Below are 17,336 nucleotides of genomic sequence, written 5' to 3'. Positions count from 1 at the left end.
AATATTGGGTAATTAGGGGGCTTTAAAAGCCATTATGCAAGTAAATTCTCTGCTGTTTCTGCTACATGTGATTTAAAATTAGTAAAATTAGCAGTATTTTTCCATGCAGTTGTTGCAGTGGTTATAAAACTACATGGTTTTCCAATGACATCCATAGCTGAATTCCAGAGTGACTCCACTATAATGACAAAAAACAGTTGGGCTTGGATCTCTGGAATGCCCATTTGCAGTAACATCCATTCATTTCCATTAAACTAGTGTTGTGTTAATTGCTGCAAGCTTCTATTCACAGTTAGCGAGACTGGCATGCTTGGTCAAGCTATTCCATTAAACTCAAAGTAAACTTTAAAAGTCACTCAGCCAACTTAACCCTACTTAGACAACAGCTTGTGGGTATGGGTGTGAAGCCACACTACCTCCAAATAAGCACAGAATAACAGAGAACCTGGCAGTGCCTCAAGTAAAATCTTGGTAAGAATGTTTGGTGGATGTTCTCAGTTAGAGGGGTATTTCTCAAGAGCAATTTGAGCACAAAATCCAGAGTTTGGTACTTCACAGCTGCCAAAACAAAGTAAGGTGGGTCTCCAGGAATAAGAGAACAGTTTCTCCTTTAATTAAAATGGATCCCATGTGGCCTATCCCTGTGTTAACAACTTGGTGGAACTACAGCTACTGGAGTTTCACATCTTTCAGGTTTTCATCAACAAGGACATAATCAGAAAACATCAGTATGCAAAACCACTGAGTTCAGGAACCATTTTATTAACAGTATCTCGATCCACATAGGATGTGTGTAGAACCGTCAAACTCAGTGCATGACACTGCAAATACAATCAGGTCAAAAGGTTTATGCTGGAATAGTTACAGTATGACAGATGAATAATTATTTATATGGCATATTTGAGCAAGAAAGAAAAACACCCAAGTCGAATACAATAAACAATAAGGTCACTTGAGGGAGATCTATACTGAGAATTTGACTTAAATGCATGTATTCACTGCAGCAGTCAGGTACCAGTGAAATAAGCTCAATTATCAAATTATTATGCATTCACTTCTGGCTTCCTGACTAGAGTGGTGAGCAATTGGATATACTAGTAATATGTCTTGCCCCATATGTATCTAAATACTGAATGTCTTGTTGGTATAACTGGATGCATGTTAACCATGGACTGCATATTTTAAATACAGGGTCCTCAGAATAAATACTATGTTAACAGATAAAAACATAACTGTATAGATGAGTCATTCGATAAGCAATCAGGTGACCCAAGATGAAAACCAAACTGAGCAGAGCACGCAGCCCAGCACCTTGGCATCCAGGTCAACTCGAGTTTTCTACCACACCCTGTGCTCAAATGTAAATGGTATGAAGATATTTTGATCCTCTTTCAAATTCCACATACATTTGAATGGCTGGCTTAATGTTAAAAGCTCAGAGTTCATCTGGAAGAAGCTAAGAGTGAAGTGCTGATGTCCTTAAGAAGCCACACCACCTGTGGAGAAAAGAAAAAATGCTTCATGAAAAAAGTTGAAGGAAAAGCAGGATTAGAATGAAAACATTACAAAACAAAGAGAGCATCAGATCATGCATCATTTAAGCAAATTACATGCCAGTTTGCACTGAGACATAACCAACAGACCAGGTTACAAGAACCAGTAGGGCGCAGACCTGCAGGAACTTGTTTTGATTTCTAAAAACACTTTGTTCCCTGCATCCCTTTTTGTTTAATACAAACCAGCTCTTCTGCTTTTAAATAACTTAAATGAATCATCACGAGAAACGTGTACAGAGCAAACAGTGGAACAAGTAACACAATCTTTTATTTAACATTGTGTGTAAAACAATTCAGTACCGTGTGAAGTTGGAATGGTGTTGAATTACTGGTTCACAGCTCTGTGGTGAGAGGTCCACCACTCTGGATGTGTCTCATGATGGACTGAACAACTTCTGAGGTAGTGCCCTGCCCCCCAATGTCTGCTGTATGCAACTACAACACAGTGACCAACAATTTGACATTCTCCTGTAAAATGGCCTTCCATACATGCCTTCATTTAACTTACATCACAGAAAAATTAAGTTAGTTTAATGAAAAATTGATCTTTTTTGCCATGTTACAGTGAGGCCATTATTTGAATCTGGTTAGGAAGTGGATGTCCATTTTATGTAATTGCTGCCTTATTGTTAAAAATAGTATTGATAGAAAAAGACCTGCATCTCTCAAATGAGTCCATAGAGAATTAAATATACAACAAAGCATATTTAAGTTATTTACTACATACTGGGAGTTGTAGCGGACAATGGCAATGAAATATCAATGCATTTCACTAGAATTAGTAAACGTGCCTTCACATGTTTTTAAAGATTCGGCTCTAACATAAACAAAACTATTTGCCTGCAAATGTAATCGCCACTCCTCCTAAGCCGTGCTATTCAAACATCACAAGCTTTACAAGCTCACCTTAATTTCTGGAAATGTACCAGGCTAATTAAAGAGCAAGCTAAGTTGCTATGGGACAGCAACAATAGGTCCCAGAATAAAGCATGGTCAGAGGAGGTGTCACACCAGGGTGCTTTGTTTACACAAAATAAAAACCCAAGGGTACAGATCCACTGCTGAATATACAAATCTCCATCAAATGAAAGCAGGACTACCCACTTGACCTGATTAGCAATCTGCTTGAAACTTCCACTAAGTATACAAAAGAACCTGATAAACGAGTCTACCAGGATCTCAAAAAGACAAAGCTATGCATTCCTGATACCCTGTTGGGAGTAGGTCTTCAGGGTCTGTGCTTTGAACACAAAGATATTAGAGAGCTGCAGAGTGAGTGTGTCTACCTGAGTCTCATTCATGGTGGTGTGAATGGCGTTACGGATCATAGTAGCATAGTCGTGAAGTCTAAGGAAGAAGAAAAGCAGATGTTACACTGGTTAACAATGTAATTGTCCATGAAGATATGATTTCCAGATAATGTAGGATTGCCAACAGGGTTTAGATATAAACTCTATATATAAACAAATCATAACTTGCAGATAACAGATAAGGAGTTTTCTAAATACAGTTTAAATTGTCCGATAAAAAAAAGGCACATTAACTACCATTGAGAGTACAACTTAATTAAACTACACTGGATGTATTTCTTTAGCTGGGAAAAAAAACATCACTTTTATTATTGATTTAATAGGCCAATAAAAACCATGACAGCATGAATTGAATCCGAAAAGTAAATTTAATAAGATTACATTATTAATTAAATCCAAAATCAGGAACGACAACTATCAATTTTTTACTATAAGAGGTGACATAACGCCACAATAACAAATGAAATTAGTGCACCCGACTAGTTAAACTTACTTCAGGTGGTCCAACATGAGACAACTGGCCAAAAGCATTGCAGTGGGGTTGGCAATGTTCCGGCCAGCAATGCTCTTTCCAGTGTTCCTAGTGGCCTGCCAAAAAGATAAAACAGAAATGAACAAAAATGTTTCTTTATATATATCTATGATAGATAGATACATAAATACATACACACACACACACACACACACTTTTTATTAAATTGGAAAGAAATATCATTTGGTTAGCTCTCTAAGGCTTGCCTCTTAAACTGCATTTATATATGGCGTTTACTCTCATCTAATGTAAGTAATAACTTCAAAACAAAAATCTTTTCAAAGTTTGTATGTGGAGAGCAAACACCACTAGTTAGCCATTTGAGTAAATAAGCCAAAGGTGTGTCTCATGTCCACAGACAAAGAAGAAAAATAAATCCTATTTGAGCCTCAGTTCTCTGAATGAAGCTTTGTCCTAGTTTGAAGTACAGCGTTACCATGACTAAAGTGCACTCACTGTTTCAAATACAGCATAATCACGCCCGTAGTTGGCTCCAGGTACCAGTCCAGGTCCTCCCACCAGACCAGCGCACACATTGCTGACGACGTTACCATAGAGATTGGGCATCACCATGACGTCAAACTGGTGGGGCTTGGAAACAAGCTAAAACAAACAGCAATTCAAAAATGTACCACTAATAAGATGCAACAGCACTGCATCAGCTACAGGGTTTTTCTGTTGATACGCTGCTTTTCTAACCACTATCATCAATACTGTCTCAGTCTATAATAATATTACACAAATGATTTTAGAACACAGAGACCATCTAGATTTACATTTTCAAACAGCATCAGATCAGTGTATCAGATACTTACCTGCATGGTGGTGTTATCCACAATCATGCTGTCAAAGGCAACGTCAGGGTATCCAGAGGCCACTTCCTTACAGCACTGGAGGAAGAGCCCATCAGCTAGTTTCCTGTAAAGGACAGAGAATGGTACATCACTACAGACAGACAGAAGGCAGATCTCAATCCACAAGTCTGTTCACAGCTCATGTGGTAATTTAACTACCTGATAAATCATTTTACAATACTTTTTTACTACAGACTGAATAACAGCTGGGCACACGCACTGAACAGAAAGGTAGCGATTTTGAGCAAACGCAATTCCAAAGGATGTGCAAAAGTTGGCGGTCTGCGAGAGGGAGATAGTCAGAGTGTGTACCAGAACACAGAGTTGAAAGCAATCGAGGGTTAAACAAGATCACTAAAAGAAAAATAGAAATAAACAAAGACCCTGTTTTGTGCAATAACGTGTCTCATGTCCAGATTGTATCGGGACTTTGGCCAGATTCCATTAACAATTTTTTACTGAACTGCGTCAGCAGCATGACCACGAGACATCTGACTGTCATTTTTCCTTTTAAAAAGCCCTTCAACACATGCATCGTTTTTACATTTGTTCCCTTTTTCCTCTGTCATAATATGAACCAACAAGGTTGGTTTGGATGCTTTCATCATGAGCCGAGAGTGACAGAAGGCTCTTGGTTTAAGCAAGAAATTTTACGTATTTCATTACATTTCTATTGATATTTACAGAGAAATATACTCACACCACCACAGTTTTATCTGAAAGTTCAGTTCTGCCTTATCAGTTCTGAGTTTGACCCAACTCACAGCTTTCTACAGTTTAGAACTGTAATAAATTCTACTTAAAAGACTTGAGTCATTTATTAATACTTTAACAAGTGTTTAGTCTGGATATATTTTACACACATCAATGTCTAACAGTGCTGTATTCATGTTGACCTTGTGTTCCTCAGTGGACCTCACAGTGAATGATTCTAGTGTGCCAGATTAAATACTGTTTAGGGCAGTGGTTCCCAACTATTGTGTCCCAAATGGTACACATTTTTCCATTATCCCTATGCGTTTTAAACTGCGTTGGAGCAAAAATGTGAACTGGCCCTCAGGACTGGAATGGGAACCACTGGTTTAGGGGAACAAAAGTAGGGTACAAGAATAAAGGCGGATAAAATAAAGCAGGGTATATGCAGGCCAAAAATCAATTAAAAGGCAAGAGACTGAGAAACCCAACCCTGAAATCTGTTGACCCAAACCCAACAAACATTTTAAAAATTATGAGCTCTTAGGCAAATAACAATCACAGATGACTCACATGATGTTGGCCTTGTGCACAGCTGTGACTCTGCGTCGTCCCTTCTCCCTGGCCAGCCTGAAGGCATAATCGGCAATACGCAGAGAGTTGTTTCGTGTGATGATCTTCAAAGATTCTACCACACCAGGTACACTCTGACACACCAACACAGAAGGCAAGTCATCTTACATAGGTTTCACAAGGCAGACTGACCCACTTTAGTGATGGGCAGGTGACAGAATGATATCGGTACAGTCAACAAAAATTCCAAGATCAGCCAAATATATATTGTTTAAAAGACATTTTCATTTTATTTTGTCTGGTTTCAAAAAAAGTAATCTTTCAATGGAGCACAGGCCTAAACTGTTATTTCTAGATGCAAAAACGAAAGAAAAATGTGTGAGGAGGCAGGATCCTGCAAGTGATGATGGGGCAGTGTTTACCTCATGTTCCAGGCTGCTGTACTCGCCCTCCGTGTTCTCTCTGATGATGATGATGTCAATGTTCTTGTGGCGTGTCTGCACTCCGGGGAGAGACTGGCAGTGCATCACATTGGCATACAAGTCTAGACTGGTGCTGAGGAAAAATAAAGAAAAAAAAAAAAAAACATTAGAAAAAGGGAGACAGACCGTGAGAAAGAAAGGAATGAAAAGAGAGTGGTGAAACGGGTGAATTCACAGCTTGGCACAGGCACTTGCCAAATCAAGTTAAAACAAACAAACACAAATACCAATATCAGATAAATGAAAACAGTGTGGCCATCATTACTATAACGCTTTGGGAGGGGGAAAAAAAAAACATTATAAATCAAATTTTATAGTTTGTGGTTTTGCAGCTCTGTCGTCTTTGTATTTACTGGTATTATTTGTGTTTTATTTGTATACTGTATTGCCCCTTTATGCATGCACCAACTCCACAAAGACAAATTCATTGTACAAACCGGATTCCAAAAAAGTTGGGACACTAAACAAATTGTGAATAAAAACTGAATGCAATGATGTGGAGATGGCAAATGTCAATATTTTATTCAGAATAAAACACAAATCACAGATCAAAAGTTTAAACTGAGAGAATGTATCAATTTAAGGGAAAAATATGTTGTTTCAAAATTTCATGGCGTCAACAAATCCCAAAAAAGTTGGGACAAGGCCATTTTCACCACTGTGTGGCATCCCCCCTTCTTCTTACAACACTCAACAGACGTCTGCGGACAGAGGAGACCAGTTTCTCAAGTTTAGAAATAGGAATGCTCTCCCATTCAAGTCTAATACAGGCCGCTAATTGTTCAATCGTCTTGGGCCTTCTTTGTCGCACCTTCCTCTTTATGATGCGCCAAATGTTCTCTATAGGTGAAAGATCTGGACTGCAGGCTGGCCATTTCAGTACCCGGATCCTTCTCCTACGTAGCCATGATGTTGTGATTGCTGCAGAATGTGGTCTGGCATTATCTTGTTGAAAAATGCAGGGTCTTCACTGAAAGAGATGACGTCTAGATGGGAGCATATGTTGTTCTAGAACCTGAACATAGTTCTCTGCATTAATGGAGCCTTTCCAGACATGCAAGCTGCCCATGCCACAAGCACTCATGCAACCCCATACCATCAGTGATGCAGGATTCTGAACGGAGCGTTGATAACAACTTGGGTTATCCTTGTCCTCTCTGGTCCGGATGACATGGCGTCCCAGTGTTCCATAAAGAACTTCAAATCGTGACTCATCTGACCACAGAACAGTCTTCCATTCTGCCACACTCCATTTTAAATGACCCCTGGCCCAGTGCAAACGTCTGAGCTTGTGGAGCTTGCTTAAAAATGGCTTCCTCTTTGCACTGTAGAGTTTCAGCTGGCAATGGCGGATGGCACGGTGGATTGTGTTCACTGACAATGCTTCTGGAAGTATTCCTGAGCCCATTCTGTTATTTCCTTGACAGTGGCATTCCTGTTTGAGGTGCAGTGACGTTTAAGGGCCCGGAGATCACGAGCATCCAGTAGAGTTTTATGGCCTTGACCCTTACGCACAGCGATTGTTCCAGATTCTCTGAATCTTGTGATGATGTTATGCACGGTTGATGATGATAAAATAGCAAAGACTTTTAAGTTACGCTGGGTAACACCATTCTGGTATTGCTGCACTATCTTTCTGCGCAACAATGGTGGAATGGTGGAGAGACACTGACACTCTGAGAAGCTCTTTTTATACCCAATCATTTTGTCAATTGAGCTAATTAGTGTTAATTGGACTTCCAGCTGTTCGTTATATGCTCAATTTCCTTTTTCCAGCCACTTATTGCTACTTGTCCCAACTTTTTTGGGATTTGTTGACACTGTGAAATTTTGATTCAACATATTTTTCCTTTAAAATGTTACATTTACTCAGATTAAACTTTTGATCTTTCATCTATGTTCTATTACGAATAAAATATTGACATTTACCATCTCCACATCATTGCATTCCGTTTTTATTCACAATTTGTTTAGTGTCCCAACTTTTTTGGTATCCGGTTTGTACATGCAAATCTGGTTTGGCCAGTGATTTTAATGCTGATGTAGTTTTCAAAAGTACAGTGTATACACAGTGTAACCTTACCGGAGAAGATTGTTCCTTGACTTGTGTGAAGGGGGCAGTGTGTGGTTTGTCTCAATGTTACCTACAAAAATGAATAATTCATTATGTATCACTGTTTAGTAACCACCAGTAAACACTAATAAACATGTACATTGGCAGAGCACTTACCCTTGAGTGCAACTCCATTACGGCGAATGGCAGTGATGGCATTGTTGATGTCATCCTCATTAGTTAAAGAAGAGTTGACATTTACCACCTCAAAGTCCACAGGAACACAGCTGAACCTGCAGTATGATGAAGTAATTGCCGTTCAGTCAACACAGTGATGACTCTGCTGTATTCTCCAATAGTCAATGCGCTAAAAGTTTGTTTGATTCCCAAAATATGTACCTGAGGAGTCTCAAGTGTTGAAACATGAGTGTTACTAAACAACCATCAGCAATATCAAAGTATCTCAATACACTGAAATACCCATTTATTAGTTACACTGTTCTTTGCTTACTGGCTATTTTTTTTTCCTGATATTTTTCTCCCCAATTTAATCGGCTCAAATTCCATCCACTAGTTAGGAATCCCCATTCACACGATGCCATCAACGCTAGGAGGGTGAAGGCTATCACAGGCTTCCTCCGAGACCTGCGAAATCAGCCACCGCTTTTTTTCAAACTGCTGTTCACGCAACGTCACTGGACAGCCGAACGTGCTCGGAGGAAAGCGCCAACCGCCAGCTCTGTTACGTCAGCTAACAGATGTCTGCGCTAACTAGCATCGCGTTGAGTGATGGAGGGGAGAAAGGGGGGCCATCCTACCCACCGGAAGAGAGTGAGGCCAATTGTGCTCTCTTGGACTCCCGGATATGGATGGCTGTAGCATCACCAGGGATCGAACTCGTGATCTCCTGATGATAGGGCCAACGCTTAGACGGTTGCACCACTCGGGAGCCTCGACTAGCTATTTTCTTAAGGACACCTACCACATAGTGGAAACTATCATGCTTTCTGAACTTTACAGGTTTTGGTTATGTTGTGCATGGAAAACACCATGTCTCAACAGTGGTTTGATTTTTATGTAAAACAGTCACTTTGTTTTTTGTCTTTCAGTTATAAATTTAAAAAAGCACTGAAATTGTTCTCTTATTGAAAAATATTAGTAGAATTGCATTTATGAATCAATCTTATAAACCCAACGTTTTGTGGGGTTATAAACTTTTTTTCACGTGGTTTTGTCATAAAATGTCTTCTTAACCTACTTTTGTTTCACTCACAGGAAGAAGTATTAAAAAAACTTAGCAAAATAAAAAAATATATACATATTTTGATAAAATCAGTATTTCATTACAAACACCAATAAAACTGGATGATTACAAGTATTAAAATAACCGTTGATAAGCCTCCATTTTTGTAGGTCTAGAATGAAGAAATGTTGAATATAACAGACTTCATTTTACACTTTTATCGACTACTTTTACTCCCACAGTTATAGAATAATCCACTTACTGTGATGGATGACAGACATTGTTAAGCAACAGATGGACTGAGCTCAGGCAAAAGACACCTGTGTGGTAGGTGCACCTGAGGCCAATAAGTGTAGACACCTAACAAAAAAGCAACTCAGTGCATCCTGATTACAACAACCAGGAAGGTATTCATGAGTCTGACCTGAAGAGTTCACGGACGTGGTTGAGCAGCTCTGGGCCAATCCCATCCCCTGGAATAAGTGTGACGGTGTGTCTGCCACCATACCTGGCAGGAGGAGGCTGCAGATATCAACATTCAACTTTTAGTCCTGAACGCACTTCATGAAACTATGGCACTCACTATGTTTGTGTGTTCCAACATGCTTGAAAAATTTACCAGCACTGTTTTAAAGGATACTTACAATGCTTTGTCCCTTCGGGGTGCGGACCATTGGGAGGAGGGGAAAAAACAATAATTGAGAGAGAATTAGCCACGCTACATGTATGTTTGAAGCCTTTTGAAAGAGCATGTTCTTTTCCCATTAATAGATTCATATGACAGGTTAGTTGGCACTGTAATGCAAATTATGGCCAATGTATAATATACCAGGTACAAAATACAGCACCAGGCCAAACATCCAGGAAAAGATCAAGCTACACATTGTTCAATTACACCAAAAATATGGAACAAAAAAAAATCTTATAAACGGGCTGTAAAAATTAAAGGGGAATTTAATATCTGCATTTTACAGACACTTGCAGAGTCTGAATTGTTTATTGTGGCAGTGACTGAAGCCAGAAGTATAAAGTGTTTAATACCTCTAAAAGCAACCTCACACTGTGTAACAGCAGATATGGGATAAAGTTTTGACCTAAAACACTGTTTTAAAAATCCATGGTTCTTATCACCACCACTGTAAAGAAATCAGTGCAAGTTTTTCTGCAGTGCCCTATTTCACATCACAACAAATGAATTGTGCAGAACTGCTGAAGACTTGGTAGAATTTCCTTTTAAAGACACAAGAGTTACAGGGAAATTTACCAAAACGCATATAGGATGTTTGACTCCTCGGTTTTTGTTCAATTACTTAAAGCTACATAAGAAAGTAAAGCAAGGTTCTCATTCTTGCTGTTACCTCAGCACTACAGTTGATAGAGTCGAAGAGATCTAACTAAACACTGTAGCTTAATGGAACCAGGTCACAAAATTACAACTCACTGTGTATGCAGATTTCTCTCTTCGACTGGGGACCACCGCTCCAAAAACCTGAGCAGAAAAGAGTTAAATATTTATAGACCAGGGCAAGTTGTCAGTTTTCAAGCCACGTTGTACTGAGCTGCAAGTTTAAACATGTAACTGCGTACAGTGTTTCAGGAAGAGGCTAACAGCTAAGTTAGCTACAACGGCTAACATTACAAATTTCGGTCGCACACGTGTTTAAAAAAATCCTGCTCAGTTATGCTTTACAGGGTAATAGACATACCTAATACAATATCTGTGAGGAGCCTGTTAATGTTAGCCAATGTTTAGGTTTTTTACAAGCTAGTCAGCTTCTTGTTCGAATTTTTCCCGTTCCACCTTAAATGGTGCCGCAGGTACATTCTGGCGCCTGAGGCACTGAGGCACCACAATCTATTGAACTGAAGCACCATTTAAGGTGGAACCGGAAAGTTCGAACAAGAAGGCGAATAGGAAGCCGACTTCAGCCTCGTTCACCTTCGGGAAGCTGTCAAGCTACAGATGCTACAGCCACATCACTGGTTTGCAAACCGCCTAATAATCTGAATATAATCAAAACGCACTTTTGATAAAGATTTTACAATAAATAAACCTAAATCTAAAACCTTGCCTTCACTGTGCTTCCCAGCCGTCCACTCCACACTGTCTGAAGAGGTCTGGAGAGAGACAGCAGCGCTCTGGAAGAGGCCATTTTCCCCTCCGTGTCTGATTCACTGAGCGACTCGTCGGAACAGATTCCGGGGCGTATTTACATCGCAGTGTCCACGTTATGAACTGAAAGACTGAGATTAACCTTTTCTGACCACGACGACGCTTAAACGTTACCTGCCACAATAAAAATACACAAAAGAGCTTCTTGAACTCCTGAAACGCCAGCTACACCACCTTAATGTCACTTTGGGCCCATCAAACCGATACTGTTCAAGTTCTTCTTAAAGGGAAATTCCACCGATTTACAAAATTTCAGTATAATTCAGTAGTTCTGATATTAGGATCAAGATTGCAGGGCTTAAAATATAAGGCACAGCTCCAAATTTCAGTATATGCCTTTATACGGTTGACCTAAGATTAAATAACACTTGTCTCTTATGATTTCTTTTTTATTATTCTGTTAATAATTGCTCTGCGCATGTAAAACATCTCATCACCATTTTTCAACAATTGATAAGCCATTTTTAACATAAAATAATATTATATATTATTATAATATATGTTTAACTTAGGACGTTGTATAAAACAGATTAATGGTGACTTTTTATATCATTAACATTGTGCTATATTTTTAAAAATCTGTATTTTATTTAGAAGATCTTTTTGTCACAGAGATTTTGTTGTCTTATATTTTAAAATAGTTTTTTCAGCTCCATTAAACTGCTTACTTGGGTCAAGACTCATAAGAGAGGAAGCTTGAGAAGTGTCCATACTTGTCCATCTTGAGAAGGTGAGTTCATTACATTTCGTGAATCTATTAATAATATTGTTTATCAGGCTGCACATAACCTTTATGTGTCACAGGTGTACTTGTACTTTAATGGCTGTATAATTAGTTTTTGTCAGAATAATGCCATGTCATTTTTATTACTGATTTTAAACTCTTGCACAAGTTCACCTGAAAATCACTGGTGTCACAGTCACTGGTGTTACAACATATTCATACAACACCTATGACATGTAGTGACACCACTGACTAATGTTAATGTCATGAATGATCAGAACACTTAAAAAATTGGGAAATACAGAAACTGGATCTTTATCAGTATTCAATTCTGTGCTTATTCTATCATTTGCTAGCCTGGCTAGGTCAGCCATTCAGAGTGCAGGAGAGAGACAGAGGCTGTATAGGCAGCATAGAGATTCAAGTAAAGCTGCTTACTTGGCATGAGTCCAGTCCTGAGACTGGACAGTTTAAAAACAAATAATGTTTTGTTTTGAAGCATGCCCTCTACTATAGTAAATGACATAATAAATTTTTTGACATAATACACTGAACTTTTTGTGTGTTCACTGTATGTACATTTGCATGAAAATGTTTCTGAACTTTTATAACCACCTGGACTTCTGTAGGAAAAGATCCTAAAATATTGGTGTGTCAGACTTGTTAAATTTAAAAAGTTGAATATTGATTATATTGAGAATATCTTACTTGAAATGTTAGAATAATAAATGTTTGTGCTGATTTCCATGTTTATTGTACAACACCATTTCCAAAAAAGTTGGGATGCTGTGCAGAAGGTAAATAAAAAAGAATGAAATGATACACAAATCATGAAAACCATATTTTTGAAGGAAAATACTACAAAGACAACATATCAAATGTTGAAACTGAGAAATTGTACTGTTTTTTTGAAAAATATATGCCCGTTTTGAATTTGATGCCAACACCACATTCCAAAAAAGTTGGGACTGGGGCAGGTTTATCACTGTGTTTCATCAACGCTTCTTTTAACACTCTTTAAGTGTGTGGGAACAGAGGAGACACAGCTGTAGTTTTGAAAGTGAAATGTTTTCCATTCTTGTTTGATGAAGGATTTCAGCTGCTCAACAGTTCAGGGTCTCATTTGTCATATTTTTCATATCATAATGTGCCAAATCTTTATTTATCAGTGGGTAACAGAACAGTTATCAGTGGGTAACAGATCTGGGCTGCAGGCAGGCCAGTTTAGCACCCGGACTCTTTTAAAATGGAGCCATGCTGCTGTATTACATATAGAATGTGTTTAAGCATTGTCTTACTGAAATAAATAAAGTCCCTCCCCGCAAAAGACGTCATCTGGATGGGAGCATATACTACTTCATAACCTGAATATATAGTTTAGCGTTAATGGTGCCCTCACAGATGTGCAAGTTGCCCATACCATGTACACTAATGAACCCCTATACCAGCACGGATGCTGACTTTTAAATGGTGTGCTGATAACAAGCCGTATGGTCCCTCTCCTCCTTAGCCTGGAAATGATTTCCAAAGAGAATATCAAACCCCTCCTCATTTTTACTTCTGAAAGATTCAGCCTCTCTGAGCTGCTCTCTTTATACTTAAGCATGTCACTGCCCTGTTGCTAGTTAACCTAATTAGTTACAAGATGTTCCACCATGTGTTTTTTTTAGCATTACACAACCCTGTCTCAAGTTTTTTAAAATGTGTTACTGGCATCAAACGAATATATTTTTCAAAAAAACAATAACATTGTCACGACTGGCCCCTCCTAGTCCTGTCCATGTGCTTTCTTTGTTTTGTTTCCAAGTCCAGCCCCCTTGTTTTCTGATTCTGCCCCTGATTGTTGCCACCTGTGTTTCAACCTGTGTCCTGTTATCCCTAGTTAGCCCTCGTGTATTTAAGCCCTTTGTTTGCCCCTTGTTGTCATTGGTTTTTGTCCAATGTGTCTGATGTTCTGTATTTATTCTGTTATGTCTTTCCCTCCATTTCTCCGTGTTGGCTCGTTGAACCCTATACTGTTATGACCACGACCCTGGATTTTATAATTTTTTATAATTTTATATTATTTTATTTGGATAAATCTTGCTTTTCTCCGCTTATGCGTCCGCCTCCTCATTGCTCCACGTTACAAACATTTTTCAGTTCCAACACTTGAAAGGTTGTCTTTGTACTATTTTCAAACAAGTATCGGGTTTAACAATTTGAAAATCATTGCATTTTGTTTTTACTTATATTACAGCCTTCCAACTTTTTTGGAAACAAATTGTTTCACAAAAACTGCTAAGAAAAAAACACACAATGAATTTGAAAAGTAAAGTAGATGATAAAATTTAATAAGAAATGTTACAGTAACACAAAAAAGGAAACAAATAAAAGACTGGATAAAAATAATCTCAACAGTTTATCACATTCACACAAACACACATATTCTTACATGTGAAGGCTTAAACAAGACAAAAACCTTGAAGAAAATCAGCAGGCTAAAACTCTAAGAGTTGTAGTGGGGCTGAGAGCACCCACCAGTGTCCCCATCTAACACAGACTTGGTCAAAGCACTTATAGCTTTATGTAAATTATATGTAAACTAGATTATCTGTATAGACATTTACTGATTCATCATTAGAATTCAAAACCACTGTGATGCAGACTTAGATGAGTTTAGAAACAAAACGATTATGATCACTTAATTTGGATAAGTTGTACAAACTGAAGAGTCTTGTGTCCAAAACATTTCCCAGCATTCTTAGCGGTTTTGTTGAATCAGTTGACAAATTTTCTAATTCATAAATATAATTCTCTTTGCAAAATGTTGTTTTGCGTGACGTTAAACTACGAAAAACCTCACAGAGACACCAAGGCCAAAGAACTAGGCTATTATTCCTAGTTGTTAGGAATATATTATTAAGCAAAATATCTTACGTTAAAAAGACTAAAATTGTATTGCAGGAGAGAATCTACATCATCTCTTCACCAATTAACACAGGATGAAATAAAAAGAGCCAGGCCTTCTTGTCCAACATAAATGCCTGACCACACAAATGCTCTTTTGACTGAATGGGTGCAAATTCTGAGCCTAGACAAAGCCTTCCCCCCTGCAGTGGCAGAGTGTCACACCTCACTTGCAGGTGAGGGTAGATATGCTCCGCGAAGGTTGTGAGTCAAAAGAAAACTTATGGCAAAACCACAATAGCACATTTAGTGCAAGGGTGTTTATTCGGTGAAGGTGAGGAAACGTCCAAGAAATTGAGTTTTTGAGCACATTGAGTGTCAAACTCGCATTGTCAATGTATTTGAGCACAGCATCAACATGCTTGAGATGATCATCCCAGGTACTGCTGAATACCACAACATCATCGAGATATGCTGAGCAATACTCTTCACAACCTCTCAAAACCAGTCCATCAACCGCTGAAAGGTTGCTGGAGCACCATGAAGCCCAAAAGGCATGACTGTGAAGTGGACCTAAGGGAGTGCGGAATGCTGTGTATTCCCAAGATTCAGCTGCCAGCGGAACCTGCCAGTACCCTTTACATAGGTCAAGGGTTGTGATAAACTGAGCACGCACAAGCCGTTCCATTAGGTCATCAATCCTGGCATCGGGTAAGCATCGAACCTTGAAATTGCATTACTTTTTCTGAAATCAATGTAAACACGCATGGACCCATCAGGCTTTGGAACAGTCATTATTGGACTACACCATTCGCTATCAGAGGGCTCAATGACTCCTAAATCCAACATAGTACGAATCTCCACCTTAAGAGGCTCAGCCAATCTTTCTGGGACTCGATAAGGCCTTTGCCGGATTGGAGTATCCTCTTTAAGATGGATAGTATGCTGTACCATGTTTGTCCACCCAGGGCTAGATTGGAAAATGGAGGGATACCGTTGTAATACTTGGGTTAAACCCATTTGTTGCGGAGGTGCCAAATGGTTCAGTTTCAGCTCACTTGAAGACCTCCAAGAGGGAAGCTGATCCATCACCTCTCCACCATCCTCGTCCACCTGCTGGACTAACAGAACAAGGTTGGGTTCATTGTGCTCCTTCCACTCTCTCATGAGGTTAACGTGGTATGTCTGTGATTTTTTTCCCTTGTCAGGATGAAGCACTTCATAGGTCACAGGACCTTGCTTCTTCAGGACCTCAAAAGGCTGATGAAATTGGGACATTAGACGAGAAGTGAAATTTGTGCGTTGGTCAGTGAGAATTTCATCAGGAAACCCCACTCTAGAGAAGAGTTGTACAAGGGCAGCAATTATCTTAGGGGTGGTGATGGAACGCAGTGGGAATGCCTCTGGGAAACGTGTAGCATAATCACAAATAACCAATATGTACCTAAACCCAGAGCTACTCTTCTCAAGAGGGCCTATAATGTCCATAGCCACACGTCTGAAGGGTGTGGAAATAATGGGCAAGGGCTGCAGAGGAGCTTTATCAGAATGTCAAATGGGTTCTTTGGCAAGCAGGGCATAAGCTACAGTATTTCTGGACATCAGAATACATAGAAGGCCAGAAGAAACGACGGCTAGCCCTGTGGTAGGTCTTATTTAGTCCTAAATGACCTGCCCATGGAATGGTGTGTGCAAGATGTAGAACTACAGACCTGCAGCTAGTGGGAACAACCAAATGATTGTTAGGTGATTCTGCCAAGTAAAGAATGTTGTTCTCTAGAACATATCAGTCTTTACAGCTAGGTGGCCCATTGTTACTCTCCTCTCTAACCTGTTGATACAAGTGAGCAAGGGAAGGATCCTTTCTCTGAAGAGTGGCTATGTTTGTGGGAACCTGCCATTGACCAGTGGTAAGAGATTTGGTTTTTGGTGGGTGTGTGGGTGATCCTAAAGCTTTTTCTAGACAATGTCTCTGACGTGACATTTTTGGACCCTTCTTCCTACCCTCAGACTATCAGCAGTTAAAGGTACTGGACAAGACAAGTTAACAGTAGACTGTGCTTCCCCCAACAATTAAGGCAAGACTGGTAAGTCCCTGCCTATAACCATATCTTTAGGCAAATCTTTAACCACTCCCACTCTCAAAAGAAACACATTGTCAAAAACCCCAAGAGTAACATCAGCTGTGGGATAGTATTTAACATCCCTGTGTATACATTGTATTTTGGTCAGTTCCGAATGGTTAACCATGCAA

General features: G+C 39.2%; 1 protein-coding gene across 1 annotated transcript; it reads right to left on the bottom strand.

The window, feature by feature from the left end:
• Positions 1-742: 742 nt before the first annotated feature.
• idh3g (isocitrate dehydrogenase (NAD(+)) 3 non-catalytic subunit gamma) lies at positions 743-11,657 on the bottom strand. Its single transcript, XM_017694283.2, has 14 exons — positions 11,369-11,657; positions 10,738-10,785; positions 9,941-9,952; positions 9,721-9,818; positions 8,231-8,346; positions 8,084-8,144; positions 5,941-6,073; positions 5,519-5,652; positions 4,214-4,316; positions 3,855-4,001; positions 3,360-3,454; positions 2,843-2,903; positions 1,857-1,991; positions 743-1,496 (listed from the first exon to the last, which is right to left on the bottom strand). The coding sequence occupies exons 1-13, from the start codon at positions 11,447-11,449 to the stop codon at positions 1,890-1,892; spliced, it is 1,191 nt and encodes a 396-aa protein (XP_017549772.1). The 5' UTR covers positions 11,450-11,657; the 3' UTR covers positions 743-1,496; positions 1,857-1,889.
• Between the last annotated feature and the right edge of the window lie 5,679 nt (positions 11,658-17,336).

Source organism: Pygocentrus nattereri, chromosome 9, assembly GCF_015220715.1.
Source record: "Pygocentrus nattereri isolate fPygNat1 chromosome 9, fPygNat1.pri, whole genome shotgun sequence".
Taxonomy (NCBI): domain Eukaryota; kingdom Metazoa; phylum Chordata; class Actinopteri; order Characiformes; family Serrasalmidae; genus Pygocentrus; species Pygocentrus nattereri.
This window is presented reverse-complemented; position numbering and strand designations above follow the sequence as displayed.

Coding starts and splice junctions, on each gene's coding strand:
- idh3g (XM_017694283.2), bottom strand. CDS start 11,449: ATGGCCTCTTCCAGAGCGCTGCTGTCTCTCTCCAGACCTCTTCAGACA. Junction 10,786..11,368: donor GGCTGGGAAGCACAGTGAAG/GCAAGGTTTTAG, acceptor TTTTCTGCTCAG/GTTTTTGGAGCGGTGGTCCC. Junction 2,904..3,359: donor CTCATGTTGGACCACCTGAA/GTAAGTTTAACT, acceptor CTTCTTCCTTAG/ACTTCACGACTATGCTACTA.